The sequence below is a fragment of the Harpegnathos saltator genome, unplaced genomic scaffold (assembly GCF_003227715.2).
Source record: "Harpegnathos saltator strain DR-91 unplaced genomic scaffold, Hsal_v8.6 scaffold846, whole genome shotgun sequence".
NCBI classification, from domain to species: Eukaryota; Metazoa; Arthropoda; class Insecta; order Hymenoptera; family Formicidae; genus Harpegnathos; species Harpegnathos saltator.
Window position 1 is genome coordinate 193,649 of NW_020230700.1, and position 14,478 is coordinate 208,126.

The window sequence follows — 14,478 nt, forward strand, 5'->3', positions numbered from 1 at the left end:
TGTAAATAACCTGCAAATAACCTGAAAATAAACACCTCTCACTAAATTAATGATCACTTGCTATCGCACAAAATACACAAAATTCCTACTGCTCCAGAAAACTGGTAAACAGTAAGTGTCCAATATGGCATCCGACGAGTGGTAGTGGGGAACCGACTATGCTGCCCTCGGCCTACGTACCGAAAGAATAAGCGAACTAATCACTTCCGTCACCACTAAAATACGAGGAGTTTGTAACCCCTGGCGGGGAGGAGTGGATGAGGGAGGTGGAGAAGTGGTGGAGAAAGGGGGGTGAGGGAGAGGAAAGAGGGATAGAAAGAGCGGCGGAAACGGAGGTCAAGGTATGAAAGGAAAGGAATGGAGAGTGAGAGGGAGGGAGTGAATGGAAGAATGGAGGAATGAGAGTGGGCGTGAGGAGTGTTCTCTCTCTCTCGCGTGCGGGCGGAGATTAGTTGTAAGAATAGATTTAAGGAAGTAGATTGTAAAAGATAGGGGGAAGGGAAGAAATGTAACCCCAAGGGGAATCAATAAAGTACGATTGATTGATTATTGAATATCATGTATTGCATGTTATATTATATTAAATAAAATCATATTTTATTAAATAAAATTAAATTTTATTATATAAAATTACAATTATTTATTAAAATTATAGTTATCTGTATTACCGACTATTAGATTATAAACGTCTTAAAATTATCTTAAATAAGACGTTGTTTAGACGTCATAAATTAATGTTTAAAAGTCGTCTTAAATTAATGTCTTAAAGATGTCTTAAAATAATATCTAAAAGACGTCTTAAATCGGGACATAAGACGTCTTAAAGACGTCATAAAGGCGTCATTCTGACAACATTTTAAGACGTCTAAAAAATTTTAAGACGTCTTTTAGACGTCTTTTAGACGTCTTTTAGACGTCATATTGTTGTGTGAGTCCCTTTGATGTTTTCTGAACATATTTGCTATCAGGAATGTACGGTGCAGTTAGGGTAAAATATTGAATAAAACTTTTATTTTCAAAAATAAATAATGATACTTAATAATAATAACATATACTAATAAAGTTTTAATATACTTTTCATATTTTATTTCATCATTGATTAAAATATAAGAAATGGAACAAATACCAGGTGGTTCGAATATGAATTTAATTTAATTAAGTAATTTTGTGTGTATATGTGATAAGATATATATATATATATATGCAATATAATATAAAATAATATTTACCCATAATTTCTTTTAAATTCATATGAATTTTCACTCACTTTACCACTCATAATTAATCAAATATTTTAATAGCATTAGCAAGAACATAGATACGCTAAAAATAGAAAACGTACACACGTCATTATACAGGGTTTATTAAAAATATGGAAACTTAAACCCTTAAATAATTTTTGTAAAAATGAAAATATCAAAAAACGGTAAAACATGTATTTTGATTTTTCAAAAATGCTACCCTATGACATGGATACCGATCATTCCTCACCCCCTGGTACGTGGGGGTAAAAGGAGGGTTGAAAATTTTAAATTGGACTAAGGGTCGAATGGGGGCTCATTTGAAAGGTCTTTTCATAACAAACACGCTCTTAAAATTTTAAATCGCTACAACACCCCCATTAAAAATGGCGGCCGTTCAAATTTCGAAATTTCATACACTTACAAATAACACTACTCAACTGATACTCACCGATTTGAATGAAACTTAACATACTTATTAAATACCGAAAAATATTAAACACGTGTTTTTTTGTTTCGGCTAAATACGCTTTTTAGGGGTAGAAAGCACCCCTCAACCCCTGGATGCTTGCTCAACGACAGTCGGGAAAATAATATTAATTGATCATGTCCGAATGAAATTCTAATACAAAATAAAGAGTAAAAGGTATTGTGGATAACTTCAGAGTAGCAATAAAAATTTAAAAAAGTTTGAAAATTTCTAATATAGCATGAAGGTAATGTTTAACTTACAATTAGAGTGACATTTTATGTTTTCTTATCTTTACTTTTATTCTGAAGTTACTTACAAAACTTTTTTCTTCTTATTTTTTCTATAAATTTGCGCCTATTTTCCCATTACGTCAGGTTATTTTCTTTTTTTAGGAAAATAACGCAACAAATCAATTCTGAAAACAGATTTAATCAACGCATAAAATTACTGATTACAGATACAGGGTGTGGTCAAAGTCCGGCAACGGCTAATAATTTCCAAATTTAATTGATCTTGAAAATCGACCTCAAGGTCGACTTCTATGTCGCCATAAAGTGCATCATTTTGAACTCTACAACTTTGGTCCTAAGCACTTTTTTCAGAAAATGTATCGTTTCAGAAACAATTAGCCATAACTGTTTCCACCTCCAAGGGTTGAGGGGTGCTTTCTACCCCTAAAAAGCGTATTTAGCCGAAACAAAAAACACGTATTTAATATTTTTCGGTGTTTGATAAGTATGTTAAGTTTCATTCAAATCGGTGAGTATCAGTTGGGTAGTGTTACTTGTTAGTGTTATCCAAGATCAACCGGCTACTTAAAATCAGTTGTTCTCACTGCTACTTAAAATCAGTTGTTCTCACTGCTACTTAAAATCAGTTGTTCTCACGGCTACTTAAAGTCAGTTGTTCTCACGACTACTTAAAATCAGTTGTTCTCACTGCTATTTAAAATCAGTCGTTCTCACGGCTACTTAAAATCAGTTCTCACAGATCTTTTAGGCAGATTAAAAATTATATGTTTTAAAAATGGTTGGCGAATTGTCGGAACGTGAAAGAATCACTATTCTCATGATGCGTGGATGGGGTGATAACGAGCGGTCGTACGCTGCTGTCGCTCAATTATTTAATGAGACGTATCCGAATTGTCGAATTAATAAGTCCACTGTCTTAAAAACAATGGAACGTTTCAGAGAAACTGGTAGCGTAAACAATCGCCCTAAATCAGGGGAGACCTGCCATTAACGAAGAAAAACAACTTGATGTTCTGCAAACATTTATTGAAGATCCCAATTCTACTATTAACAGAGCCGCTCAACTCACGATATTGCTACCAAGTCCGTCTGGAGAACTTTAAAGAAAAACAAGTTCCATCCATACAAATTACAACATGTTCAAGAATTGCAAGACGGAGATGTGGAACCTCGTATAGGTTTCTGTGAAAGAATGATGGCACTAATAGATGTCCGGCCCATGTTCCCTTATCAAATTGTTTTTACAGACGAGGCAACTTTCACGTTAACGGGAGAAGTTAATAATCAAAATTTTCGTTTTTGATCAGATGAGAATCCGAATTTGGTGCGGGAAACTCACACACAATACCCACAAAAAATAAATGTATGGTGTGGAATAATAGATGGCTACTTAATAGGACCGTTTTTTTTTTTAAGAAAATCTGAACGCTCAAAGGTATGACAGATTACTTGTAGATCAAATAATTCCAGCCATACGAAATATTTTTCCAAATAATTTCAAAGAAATATGGTTTCAGCATGATAGAGCTCCTGCTCATTTTGGTTTAGGGCCACGTCAAATTTTAAATGAGACTTTTCCATTACGATGGATAGGAAGAAGGAACAGAAATGAGGGAAGAGAGGATTGGCCACCTCGGTCAACAGATCTAACTTCTCTTGATTATTATCTATGGGGACACCTGAAGAGTAAGGTTTACAAAACAAAACCTGAAAGCATCCAAGAATTGATACAGCGAATAAGGGATGAAATAGATTTGATACCTTTTGAGACGAATCGTAGAGCCATTTCTGCATTCTATCAAAGATTGGCATATTGTCAGGAAGTAAATGGCAGCCACTTTCAGCATTTACTTTAACACACTGAGTAAAATTTATTTTAAAACACGGAGTAAAAGGCGTTGAATCATTAAAGAGAGATGACAGTTTTCAATCATCTGTTTTGCAACCTATCACGACTATACATACAACACATTCACACTTGTTTAGCCACACGCACGCACATACATACACACGCGCGCACACACACACACAAACACACACACACGCACACACACACACGCACACACACACACACGCACACACACACACACACACACACACAAGGGATCAGATTCATGCCACTTCCACGCAGTTGATCCTGAATAACACTAAGTGTATGAAATTTCGAAATTTGAACGGCCACCATTTTAATGGGGGGGAGGGATCGTAGCGACTTAAAATTTTAAGGGTATGTTTGTTATGAAGAGACCTTTCAAATGAGCCCCCACTCGATCCTTAGTCCAATTAAAAATTTTCAACCCCCTTTTACCCCCGCGTACCAGGGGGTGGGGAATAGTCGGTATCCATGTCATAGGGTAGCTTTCTTGAAAAACCAAAACACGTATTTTACCGTTTGTTGATATTTTCATTTTTACAGAAATTATTTAAGGGTTTCCACACTTTTGACAAACCCTACCTATAAACCCTACCTATAAACTACCTCATAAAGGTTAGGAAATAGAGATAGAAAGAGCTATGAAGGTCTTTCTATTGCCAGCACTTCCGATGACAACCGAAACAGCCCGATGATGCACGATTCTACTTACATAGTTACTTTCTTTATATAGACAGGAAATTTCTTTCTATTTCTTCTATCATTTTACGTAGTTCCATTGCAGGCTTTTGCATAACACATAATACATAACACATAAGAGAATAAACCAATTAGTTTTCTTCATTTCCCTCTTCAGGACAGAAATGAAGAACTCTGATTGGTTGATTCTCTTATGCGTTGTGTATTATGCGTTATGCAGAAGTCTGTGCTCTGGCCCATAAGACTGCGCATTCTTATGGGCGCGCTGAAGACTACATTAGAGGACAGAGCTATTGCGTGAGTGAGGCTCTCTCTCTCGCTCTGTATTAGGAGAGGGGAGAAAACGCAGTGTTACCAGATTGGGGGTTTTTTCCCCAAAATGAGGAAAACTTATGTCAATGGGGAAAATTTTGGGGAACGAAAATTTGTGGGGAAAAGTTTGGGGATCATTTTAGACTTGGGGATTTTTTTGGGGGAAAATCTTTATATAATAGGTTTTCTTCTTTTTCGTCATTTTATGAACAAATAAAATATGATTGATAAATGTAAGGGCCTGAGCATATATTTTTACATAATATATAATGCATAAAGGCTCGTCTACAATAGCTGTAAGAGTAAGGCTGTAAAGTTGTAACGTAAGCTGTCAGCAAATGAAAATATTTCATTTCGTGTCTTGCAACCTTACAGCCTTACTCTTACAACTAATGTAGACGAGCCTTAACGCATAAAGAAATCAACTAATCCCCATAATAGAAATTAAGAATTCTGATTGGTTGATTCCCTTATACGTAATGCATTATGCGTTATGTAAAAGTCTGTGTTCAGGCCCTAAGGGTCTATCAGACAAATTTGCATAAGCGCGTAACGCATATGCATAAGGAAATTGACTAATCGTATGTTTAATACAAAAAATATTTTTTTACTACACGGATCATAATTAGTCAATTTCCTTATGCATATGCGTTACGCGCTTATGCAAGTTTGTCTGGATAGGCCTTAAGAGGCGTAGATATTCTCATTTGTTTTATTTTAAGATGATATGGACTAGATAAGTAAGTTAAGGTTATTTTATATAAACTTATAGTTGAAATTTAATATATTTGAGCATAATATAAAATTTAATATATTTAAGAATAAAATAAGAATAGAGTTTAATATATATTTAACCAAATAATGCCTAAAATAAAAAGAAATTATAGAAAAGCTTGGGAATTACTTGGAAAAATTGAGGAAAATTCATTATTAAATTTGGGGAAATTTGGGGAAAATTCATGTATAAATTGGGGAGATTCAACTTCAGCCATCTGGCAACACTGAGAAAACGACACAAAGGGAAAGGTAATGTCGAGTGCGGTCCAACGACCGCTACAAATGCTTCGAAGCGTTTCTCTGTCCTATTCTATTTTTCGGATAAGTCGTAACAGTGATTAAAGCAACTAGAGTTTAAACTTAGCAAGGTCAATTAATTTGCGAACCATAACCTTTGTATAACTGTCCTCCTATTTGTATAACTGTCCTATTCTCCTCTTCGACTTCTCCCACCAAGACGCATGTTAAACAGGGACACACTCACTCAGCTATCGCTCCCTTCACTTTAATGTTGTCTTCAAATCCTCTCATGGAACGCGCAGTCTATCTGTATAAGGACAGGTTGTTCCAACTCCTTGGTAAGTTAACTGACAGTTAAATCATACGTCTGTCTTCGTTTAAATTGAAGGAAAAACAAAAATAAACATATGATTTAACTATTAAGGCTCGTCTACATTAGCTGTAAGAGTAAGGCTGTAAGGTTGCAAGACACGAAATTAAATATTTTCATTCGCTGACAGCTTACGTTACAGCCTTATAGCCTTACTCTTACAGCTATTGTAGACGAGCCTTCAGCTAATTTACCAAGAAGTTGGTACAATCGGCCCTAAGTCTATGAAATGCACCAATCAGAACGCAGTATTTTCACCCAGCAAGCAATTCAGCACGAAAACAAGCACTCTATGCCGCTGACTTTATGCTACGTCTACAATGGGGTCGTAAAGTCGTGAAGTCGTAAAGTCGTAAAGTCGTGAGCTGGGTCCTATGGCGATGCCTGTACAAAGTTCAATTAGTCGCTGGATTGGAGTGTAAACCAATCAGAGAGCAGGATATTGCCCATACAATAAAACGAATGATCAATTGTGTTTATGTGTGTTATTGAAATAGAAATATAATGGAATTCCATGCAATTTGTAGTATTTCTTTGTTATTAAATGCTTACCATTTGAATTTAATATCGATATATTTATATCTAAAACGAAAAAGACAAAGAAGATAGTGGATAAGACCTATAAATAGAAGCAGAGATTATTTAGGATATTTCAATAAACAATTCAAAGAGGTATATGAGATAGATCATGAAAAATTTTTTAATATGACACGAATGACACCGTCCAATATGATTATTTATGCCATATTGTCAGACCTTTTCTTAGAAAAAGGAGATATATAAAAAGATATATAAAAAGGAGATATATAAGATGATATATCTTATGAAAATCTGTTGATACCACAAAGCAAGGCTATTGTTTCATGATTAAACTGTATGTTCCACAAAAGTATTACTTTTAATATTCATATTGAGTTTTCTTCTTTTAACAGTACAATTGTTGTATAGAGAATATAGAGAAGAAAGTTTTGCAACTGTGTAAAAATACGAGAATCTGATTGATGGTATGCTTTTAATCTTGATTGAATTTAAAAATATATACCAATCAGATCAATTTTATAACATTTACATAACTTTCTCTGCTGATTGCTGACAATATTCCATATAGCATCCAATACATTATAACATATGCTATAATAGGACAATTATATTTTTAATATTTTCTATCAGCATATATAATTATTCACTCATGCTGAAATGATTCCAATATTTCCAACAGTTTGATAAAACATTTTATTCTTTGTTGCATAGGTACACGTTTTATTCCATGTAATAAGACTGTCACCATACTTTTCTCTTCTTCTGTATCTGGCGTAGAAGTTGTACTGTTCAGCAATGTTGGCAAAGCTGAACAGGCTGCAGTAACAGCCTGTGATGATTCCCTAATTAGAGAATTCACATCAAAATTTATATTCTTTCTTATTCTGATATCTGTTTTAGGCACTTTGAGGTTATGTTTATTTGCTGGATCAATATTTTCGCTATTTGAAATTTATTTAGAAGTGTTAAGAATGTAATTAATGATTAAGTTTTCTGTGGAAAATAGTAATTTATCAATCACTTGCCTTCAGAAATATTAATAAAATTTTTATTGCAAGTAGGCGATTTTGCTGATAATTTCTTTATCATTGATCCTTGTGATACTGATGAAATTTGTGAAGGTGGCTTTATCAAAAATGAATAAATAAGTGCCGTCCACACACCGATATCATTTTCCCATATTGTTCACATAGCGTGATATATAAAATCTTTCCTCTGATTGGTCTATTGTAGCTCAAGTCGTTACAATTGTCGCTGAAATTGGATTGGAACCAACTCAAGCGACTGTGCTTGCAAGCATTTTGCGATCGAAAATAACTTTTAAAGGTGCCTTTACATGGGAGCGTCGAGCGTCGAGCGTCAAAGCGTCCAACCAATCAGTTTTTCATTTCTTATTTCAGGGATAAAAACAAGGAACTTTGATTGGTTGGACGCTTTGACGCTCGACGCTCGACGCTCCCATGTAAAGGCACCTTAATACCTCGTCTACAATAGAAGTCGTAGAGTCGTAAGTCGTACAAATTGACCAAACGCAATCGATTATTTTTCTCTTACCGGACTATGATTGGTCAATTTCTACGACTTACGACTCTACAACTTCTATTGTAGACGAGGTATAAAGGTCATTCTACAATGAGGTTGTAGTAGTATGCAGTAGGCAAATTGACCAATCACAATTGTTCTCTTTACGATCGAAGAATAATCGACTATGATTGGTCAATTTGCCTACTGCATATTATTACGACCTCATTGTAGAATGACCTTAAAGCGTGGTCTACAATGGCAGTAAGCAGTAAGAAGTAAGCGTAAGCGGTAAGAAATAAACCAATCACAGTCGATTATGACAAAAATAATCAACTGTGGTTGGTCCATTTCTTACTGTTTACGCTTACTTTTTACTGTTTACTGCCATTGTAGACGACGCTTAATGCCCGTTTCCTTCAAAGTGGTTCAATTCTGAGTTCCTGTGAACTGCGTTCAATTGTGAACGGAGTTTAACTTTCAGTCAACTTATTTTGCTTTCCATCAACTTTACCTTCGCTCCGATCAGCTGAACGTATACCTTAAGCCCGTATCAGACTACGGATTGGGATTGAGTATTGGATTGAAATTTAACCAATCAGGAGTAAGTTTACTATACTTGAGATTATTTTCTCTTTTTCAATTGGTCAAATTTCAATCTAATCTCAATCCCAATCCATAGTCTGATACGGGCTTTATGCGTGCTAACTAAAATTATGTTTGTACCGAGTGATATGATAGGTGCATAGCACTAAGAAGTGTATAAGTAGTGGTGTGAATATATAATCAAATATAAAGGCCCATATTCAAAATGCGCTAACATATACGCTTCTAAATACGCGAGATGTAGATGCGCTTGTAGCGCTCGTATGCAGAACGCAAGAACAGAGCACTATTACCTAAAGACGCAATGGCAACCAATAAGAGTGCTCGTTTCCGAGCAGTATGTAGCTGGTTCTTTTCATATCGCGTAATGTGGATGTGGCAAGAGTACGAGACGCGCGTCATCCAGCGATATTCAAATGTCTGCTGACGATTTTTGCGAAGTGGAGTGCTCTGATATATTGTCAAATTGTGTATAGTAAGTTTATTTATTATATTAATTTACATTTCATTCTTATAATTTTGTTACATTGCTTATTTATTATTCATTGCTTGCTCTTAACAACGGATAATTTTAATAAATATATATGTTCGTATCTTTATAGATGAGTGACAAGAGAAGGGAAAATTTTTCTGCCGAAGAAAATAAAACAATAATTGATTTAAATTATTATTATTATTTAAATTATTATTATTATTTCTTTAAATGTGACAGGAGCTGTTAGTGCACTTATACATGGCTCTGACCACTTTTATCGCGCGCTGCTAAGATATCGATATGTTAGCGCGCTATTACGACTTATTCGTGGTTCTGAATAGGGATTTTGCTCTAAACACGCGTGATTATCGATATGTCCTAACAAAACGCTGCTATCATCGCGTTGAGAATATGCGCGCTAATAAGAGCGCTAACATCTCAGCTTGTTAGTGCGCTAATATCTTTGTTAGCGCGTTCTGAATATAGGCCAATGACTTTACGACTCTATTGTAGACGATCCTAAAGGTCATTCTACAATGAGGTTGTAGTAGTATGCAGTAGGCAAATTGACCAATTACGATCGATTGTTCTCTTTACGATCGAAGAATAATCGACTGTGAGCAGTAAGAAGTAAGCGTAAGCGGTAAGAAATAAACCAATCACAGTCGATTATGACAAAAATACTCAACTGTGGTTGGTCCATTTCTTACTGTTCACGCTTACTTCCTACTGCTTACTGCCATTGTAGACCACGCTTTAAGGTCATTCTACAATGAGGTTGTAGTAGTATGCAGTAGGCAAATTGACCAATCACAGTCGATTATTCTTCGATCGTAAAGAGAACAGTCGATCGTGATTGGTCAATTTGTCTATTGCATACTACTACAACCTCATTGTAGAATGACCTTCAAGCGACTACCGCCACGACTCTACGACCATATTTTATGACTCTACGACCCCATTGTAGACGAGGCATTAAGGTCATTCTACAATGAGGTGTAGTAGTATGCAGTAGGCAAATTGACCAATCACAGTCGATTTTTCGTCGATCGTAAAGAGAACAATCGATCGTGATTGGTCAATTTGCCTACTGCATACTACTACAACCTCATTGTAGAATGACCTTTAGAGTGAGACAACTACACTTTTTCTCATTCCAACTTACTGCACCAGTTCAGCAGTGCAGCTAAAAAGAACAGGCCCATACTTTCTTCATGATATGGCCTGCATATTTGTGTACTTCATCTACTAATTAATATGTAATAAAAAATATATGATGGGATATATTTAATTTATGATCGAAATGTATCACAACATAACTTTATATTTTCTAATTCAGAGCTTGGCAAAATCGGCACTTTTCGTCCGATTTTTAGCTCTTTCCCACTATTTCTTTTATATTTTTCCCCGCGGGCGGCCTCCGAGTCATGCAAGACTCTAATTTAATTTGTGAACTAATTCTGTTATTATAATATTCCATGTAAAATCAATAATAAAACAATTTAAAGTTTTTAGCTTTCTCAATGTATTTTTCAGATTGTTTTGTATTGTCCTGTATTTTTAATCTCTTATCAATGTCATGCCTTATTTGTATGAATGTAGAGGGGGATGATATCACATGTTATAAAAGCTCGTGATAATATAAATTTCAAGGTTATCAGTCAAGTCTCAGACCAGCTATTCAGGAGATATTCACCATCATGTACGAATTAACTCTTGAGGAGATCTTAGAGAAAAATATACCAGAAAAAGAGTTATCTGAAGTAAAGCGTGTTTTATATGGACGTATTTTTGCGTAAGAATTTTTACTTTTAAATATACAATATATTCTATTTTTATAATTGACATAAATATCATACAATATACCAAATGTATTTCTCTAATTTAAGTTTGATGTTGTTAGGCCATTGGTTATACCAGAATGGGAAAATAAAGATTTCGAAGTAAAGGGTTATTTCTTGGATAGTACAATTCAAGAACAACTTCGTGAACAACGTTTTGTGCGTGTAGGATTGGTACAACACTCGATTGTGTTGCCCACATCTAAATCCATCATAGAGCAACAAAATGCTCTCTATCAAAAAATTGAATCCTACATAAACTATGCAGCTAGTGCTGAAGTTCAGATTTTGTGTCTCCAAGAAGCATGGAGTATGTAAAAATATCATTTTGTTATATGCACAAAAATGTATAAAAAATTTTCTAATTGTAATAATTGGTATATAACATTATTGCAGATATGCCATTTGCTTTTTGTACGAGGGAAAAATATCCATGGTGCGAGTTTGCAGAGGATGCTGAGACTGGACCATCGACATTATTCTTGTCTAAATTTGCCCAGCAACATAAAATGGTAATATTATCGCCAATTTTGGAGCGAGATTCTGTTAATGGAGATACTATCTGGAATACTTGCGTGGTAATTGATGCGGATGGCAAAGTCCTTGGAAAACACAGGAAGAATCATATTCCCCGTGTGGGTGATTTTAATGAATCTACTTATTATATGGAGGGTAACACAGGCCATCCAGTTTTCAATACTCGTTATGGACACATTGCTGTTAATATATGTTATGGTCGTCATCATCCATTGAATTGGTTGATGTTCGGTTTGAATAGAGCAGAGGTAAGAGATTTTGTAGGTGAATCTGTATGCCTATCTCAATAAACAATAACTAATAGCAACATTACATCAATATTACAATTCTTCACTCAGCATGTACTGAGCACTATAACGCATGTCATACATAATACAGTTATATTATTGAATGAGAAATTATAATATGTAATTGTTATACGTAATATGTTACATTGCTAGTGTTTACTGGGATATTATTTGCAGGATTGACAGATGCAGATACATTATATTTATTTATAATGTCTGAGTCTGAGTCTTTCCTAGAGATCACATCGAGTTGCTTTATCCTTTCTGATACTTATGTTTTCAGATTTCAGTGTTCGATGTCTCATTTAATGTATTGATAATAATTTTCCATATCTTTTTCATTTCAGATTGTTTTCAATCCGTCAGCAACAATTGGAAATTTGTCCGAGCATTTGTGGGGGATTGAAGCTAGATGTGCTGCAATAGCAAACAGCTACTACACTTGTGCGATCAATCGCGTGGGAACTGAGATGTTTTCCCATAAGTTTACATCTGGCGATAAAGGCGAAGCTCATAACGATTTCGGACCTTTCTATGGCTCTACTTATATCACCGCTCCTGATGGCTCGCGAACTCCAGGCTTAAGTCGGGAGAAAGATGGGTTGCTCATTGGAGAACTGGATCTCAATATGTGTCGGCAGATGAAAGACATATGGGGATTTAGGGTGAATATTCTTAGAAACTTGAAGAAACACACCAGACAATGTAGTTAGAAAATTAATTATCTAATTGCTATTATACTATTATACATATATCATGTTTCATATTTATTAATATGTAGGTTGTTTGATAAGTTAGTGACTCTGACAAGAGATGACACTCAAGTCGCAAGTCTAATTTTATTTTTGACATTTGCTATCTTATTTAAGTATACACACCAAATTTCAAATAGATCTGTCAAATAGAAATTTTTTGACAGTGTTCTCAAGCGGATAAATTTGTTTCTTTGCTATAATGAAAAAAATGAATTCCGTATGCTAATAAAGCACTACTTTTGCGTAAAAAAGTCATTAAAGAAACTAAAGAAAAGCTAAAAATGTGTTATGGGACTCTGCTCCGTCGCATGGAATGGTTCACAAGTGGTTCACTGAATTTCGTTATGGGCGTACAAGCATAAATGATGATAAGCGCTCAGAACGTCCGAAAAAGTCACAACTGAAGAAATGATTAATAACATCCATGATATCATGTTGGACGACCGCCGAGTAAAGATACGTGAGATAGCTAAGAGGCAAACATCTTAGGCGAACGTGTTTTTATATCTTGTACGAACATTTGAACATGAGAAAGCATATCGGCAAAATGGGTGCCGTATTTGCTCACAGTTGACCAAAAACCAAATCACCTGATCATTTCGAATTAGTGTTTTGGACGGATGTTCAAGCGCAATCCAAATGAATTTTTGCGGTGATATGTACTCATTACACGGCGGAAACATGCATCCATCATTACACTCCAGAAATGAAAGAGCAGTTAAAACAATGGCTTCCTTCTGGCGAACGTGCTTTGAAGAGAACAAAAACGGTTCCATTGGTCGGGAAAGTCATGGCTACAATTTTCTGGGATCCGTATGGCATAATCTTTATCGACTACTTGGAAAAAGGCGAAATGGCCAGAGGATTATGCTTCTTTATTGAATCGATTTCATGTTGAATTGATGGAAAAACGCCCCTATTTAGCGAAGACAAAATTTTCTTTCACTATGACAATACACAAGCTCACATGTCTGCAATTGCCATGTCCAACATTGTTGAATTGTGCTACGAACTACTCCCTTATCCATTCTATTCTCCAGATTTAGCCTCTTGCAATTTTTTCCTCTTTGCAAGCGTGAAAAAGCAGAAAAAAATACATATCGAACGAAGAAGCCATCGCTATTTTGCAGAATTTGAGAGATCATATTTTTTGGAAAGCTTAAAGAAGTAGGAAAATTGTTGGGCAAAGTGTATTGAGCTAAAAGGAAACTATGTCGAAAAATTAATTGAATTTCGGTAAAAAAAAATTCTTATTTCCAAATAATTGACTTGTCAAACAGCCCTCATATATTATATAATATATATATTACATAAATTATATATTAACAAATTTATTTACGATTTATATTTATTAAATGCATGTTTTATGGATGTTTCAGATGACACAGAGACTTGATATGTATGCCAAAGAACTTGCTGAACATGTTGGTCAATGAAACCTGTTATTGGCAACGGTTATATGTATTTTATGCGTAAAATGTTAATCAAAAATGCACTGTGTGCATATGACGAGTGCATTTATATATTTTTGTTTCTTTCGTCTTAATAGACAAAATATGCAGAGAATATATCATAAAAGAAAGGGAAATACTTTATATTTTTCTATGTCAAATATTTCGTGTGTATGATTATAACATCATACAAAGGCTTATACCAAAAACAATAAAAATATTTTCATATA

The 14,478-nt window shown here is 34.8% G+C and overlaps 1 protein-coding gene across 2 annotated transcripts; it reads left to right on the plus strand.

Moving 5' to 3' along the window:
- Window positions 1-10,967: 10,967 nt before the first annotated feature.
- Window positions 10,968-14,478, plus strand: pyd3 (beta-ureidopropionase pyd3). Of its 2 annotated transcripts, none has more exons than XM_011154764.3 (5): window positions 10,968-11,172; window positions 11,281-11,528; window positions 11,615-12,003; window positions 12,390-12,747; window positions 14,177-14,478. In XM_011154764.3, exons 1-5 carry the CDS (start codon window positions 11,078-11,080, stop codon window positions 14,191-14,193), a joined length of 1,107 nt encoding a protein of 368 aa, XP_011153066.1. In that variant the 5' UTR covers window positions 10,968-11,077; the 3' UTR covers window positions 14,194-14,478. The 2 variants fall into 2 exon arrangements, with proteins under 2 accessions (XP_011153066.1, XP_011153065.1); XM_011154763.3 differs by having other exon boundaries at window positions 12,390-12,707.

What these genes read in the sequence shown, in the direction of transcription:
- pyd3 (XM_011154764.3), top strand. Translation starts at nt 11,078, where the DNA reads ATGTACGAATTAACTCTTGAGGAGATCTTAGAGAAAAATATACCAGAA. An exon ending in GTGTCTCCAAGAAGCATGGA is followed by an intron (nt 11,529 to 11,614) that starts GTATGTAAAAAT and finishes ACATTATTGCAG; the next exon opens with ATATGCCATTTGCTTTTTGT. An exon ending in TCGGTTTGAATAGAGCAGAG is followed by an intron (nt 12,004 to 12,389) that starts GTAAGAGATTTT and finishes TTTTCATTTCAG; the next exon opens with ATTGTTTTCAATCCGTCAGC.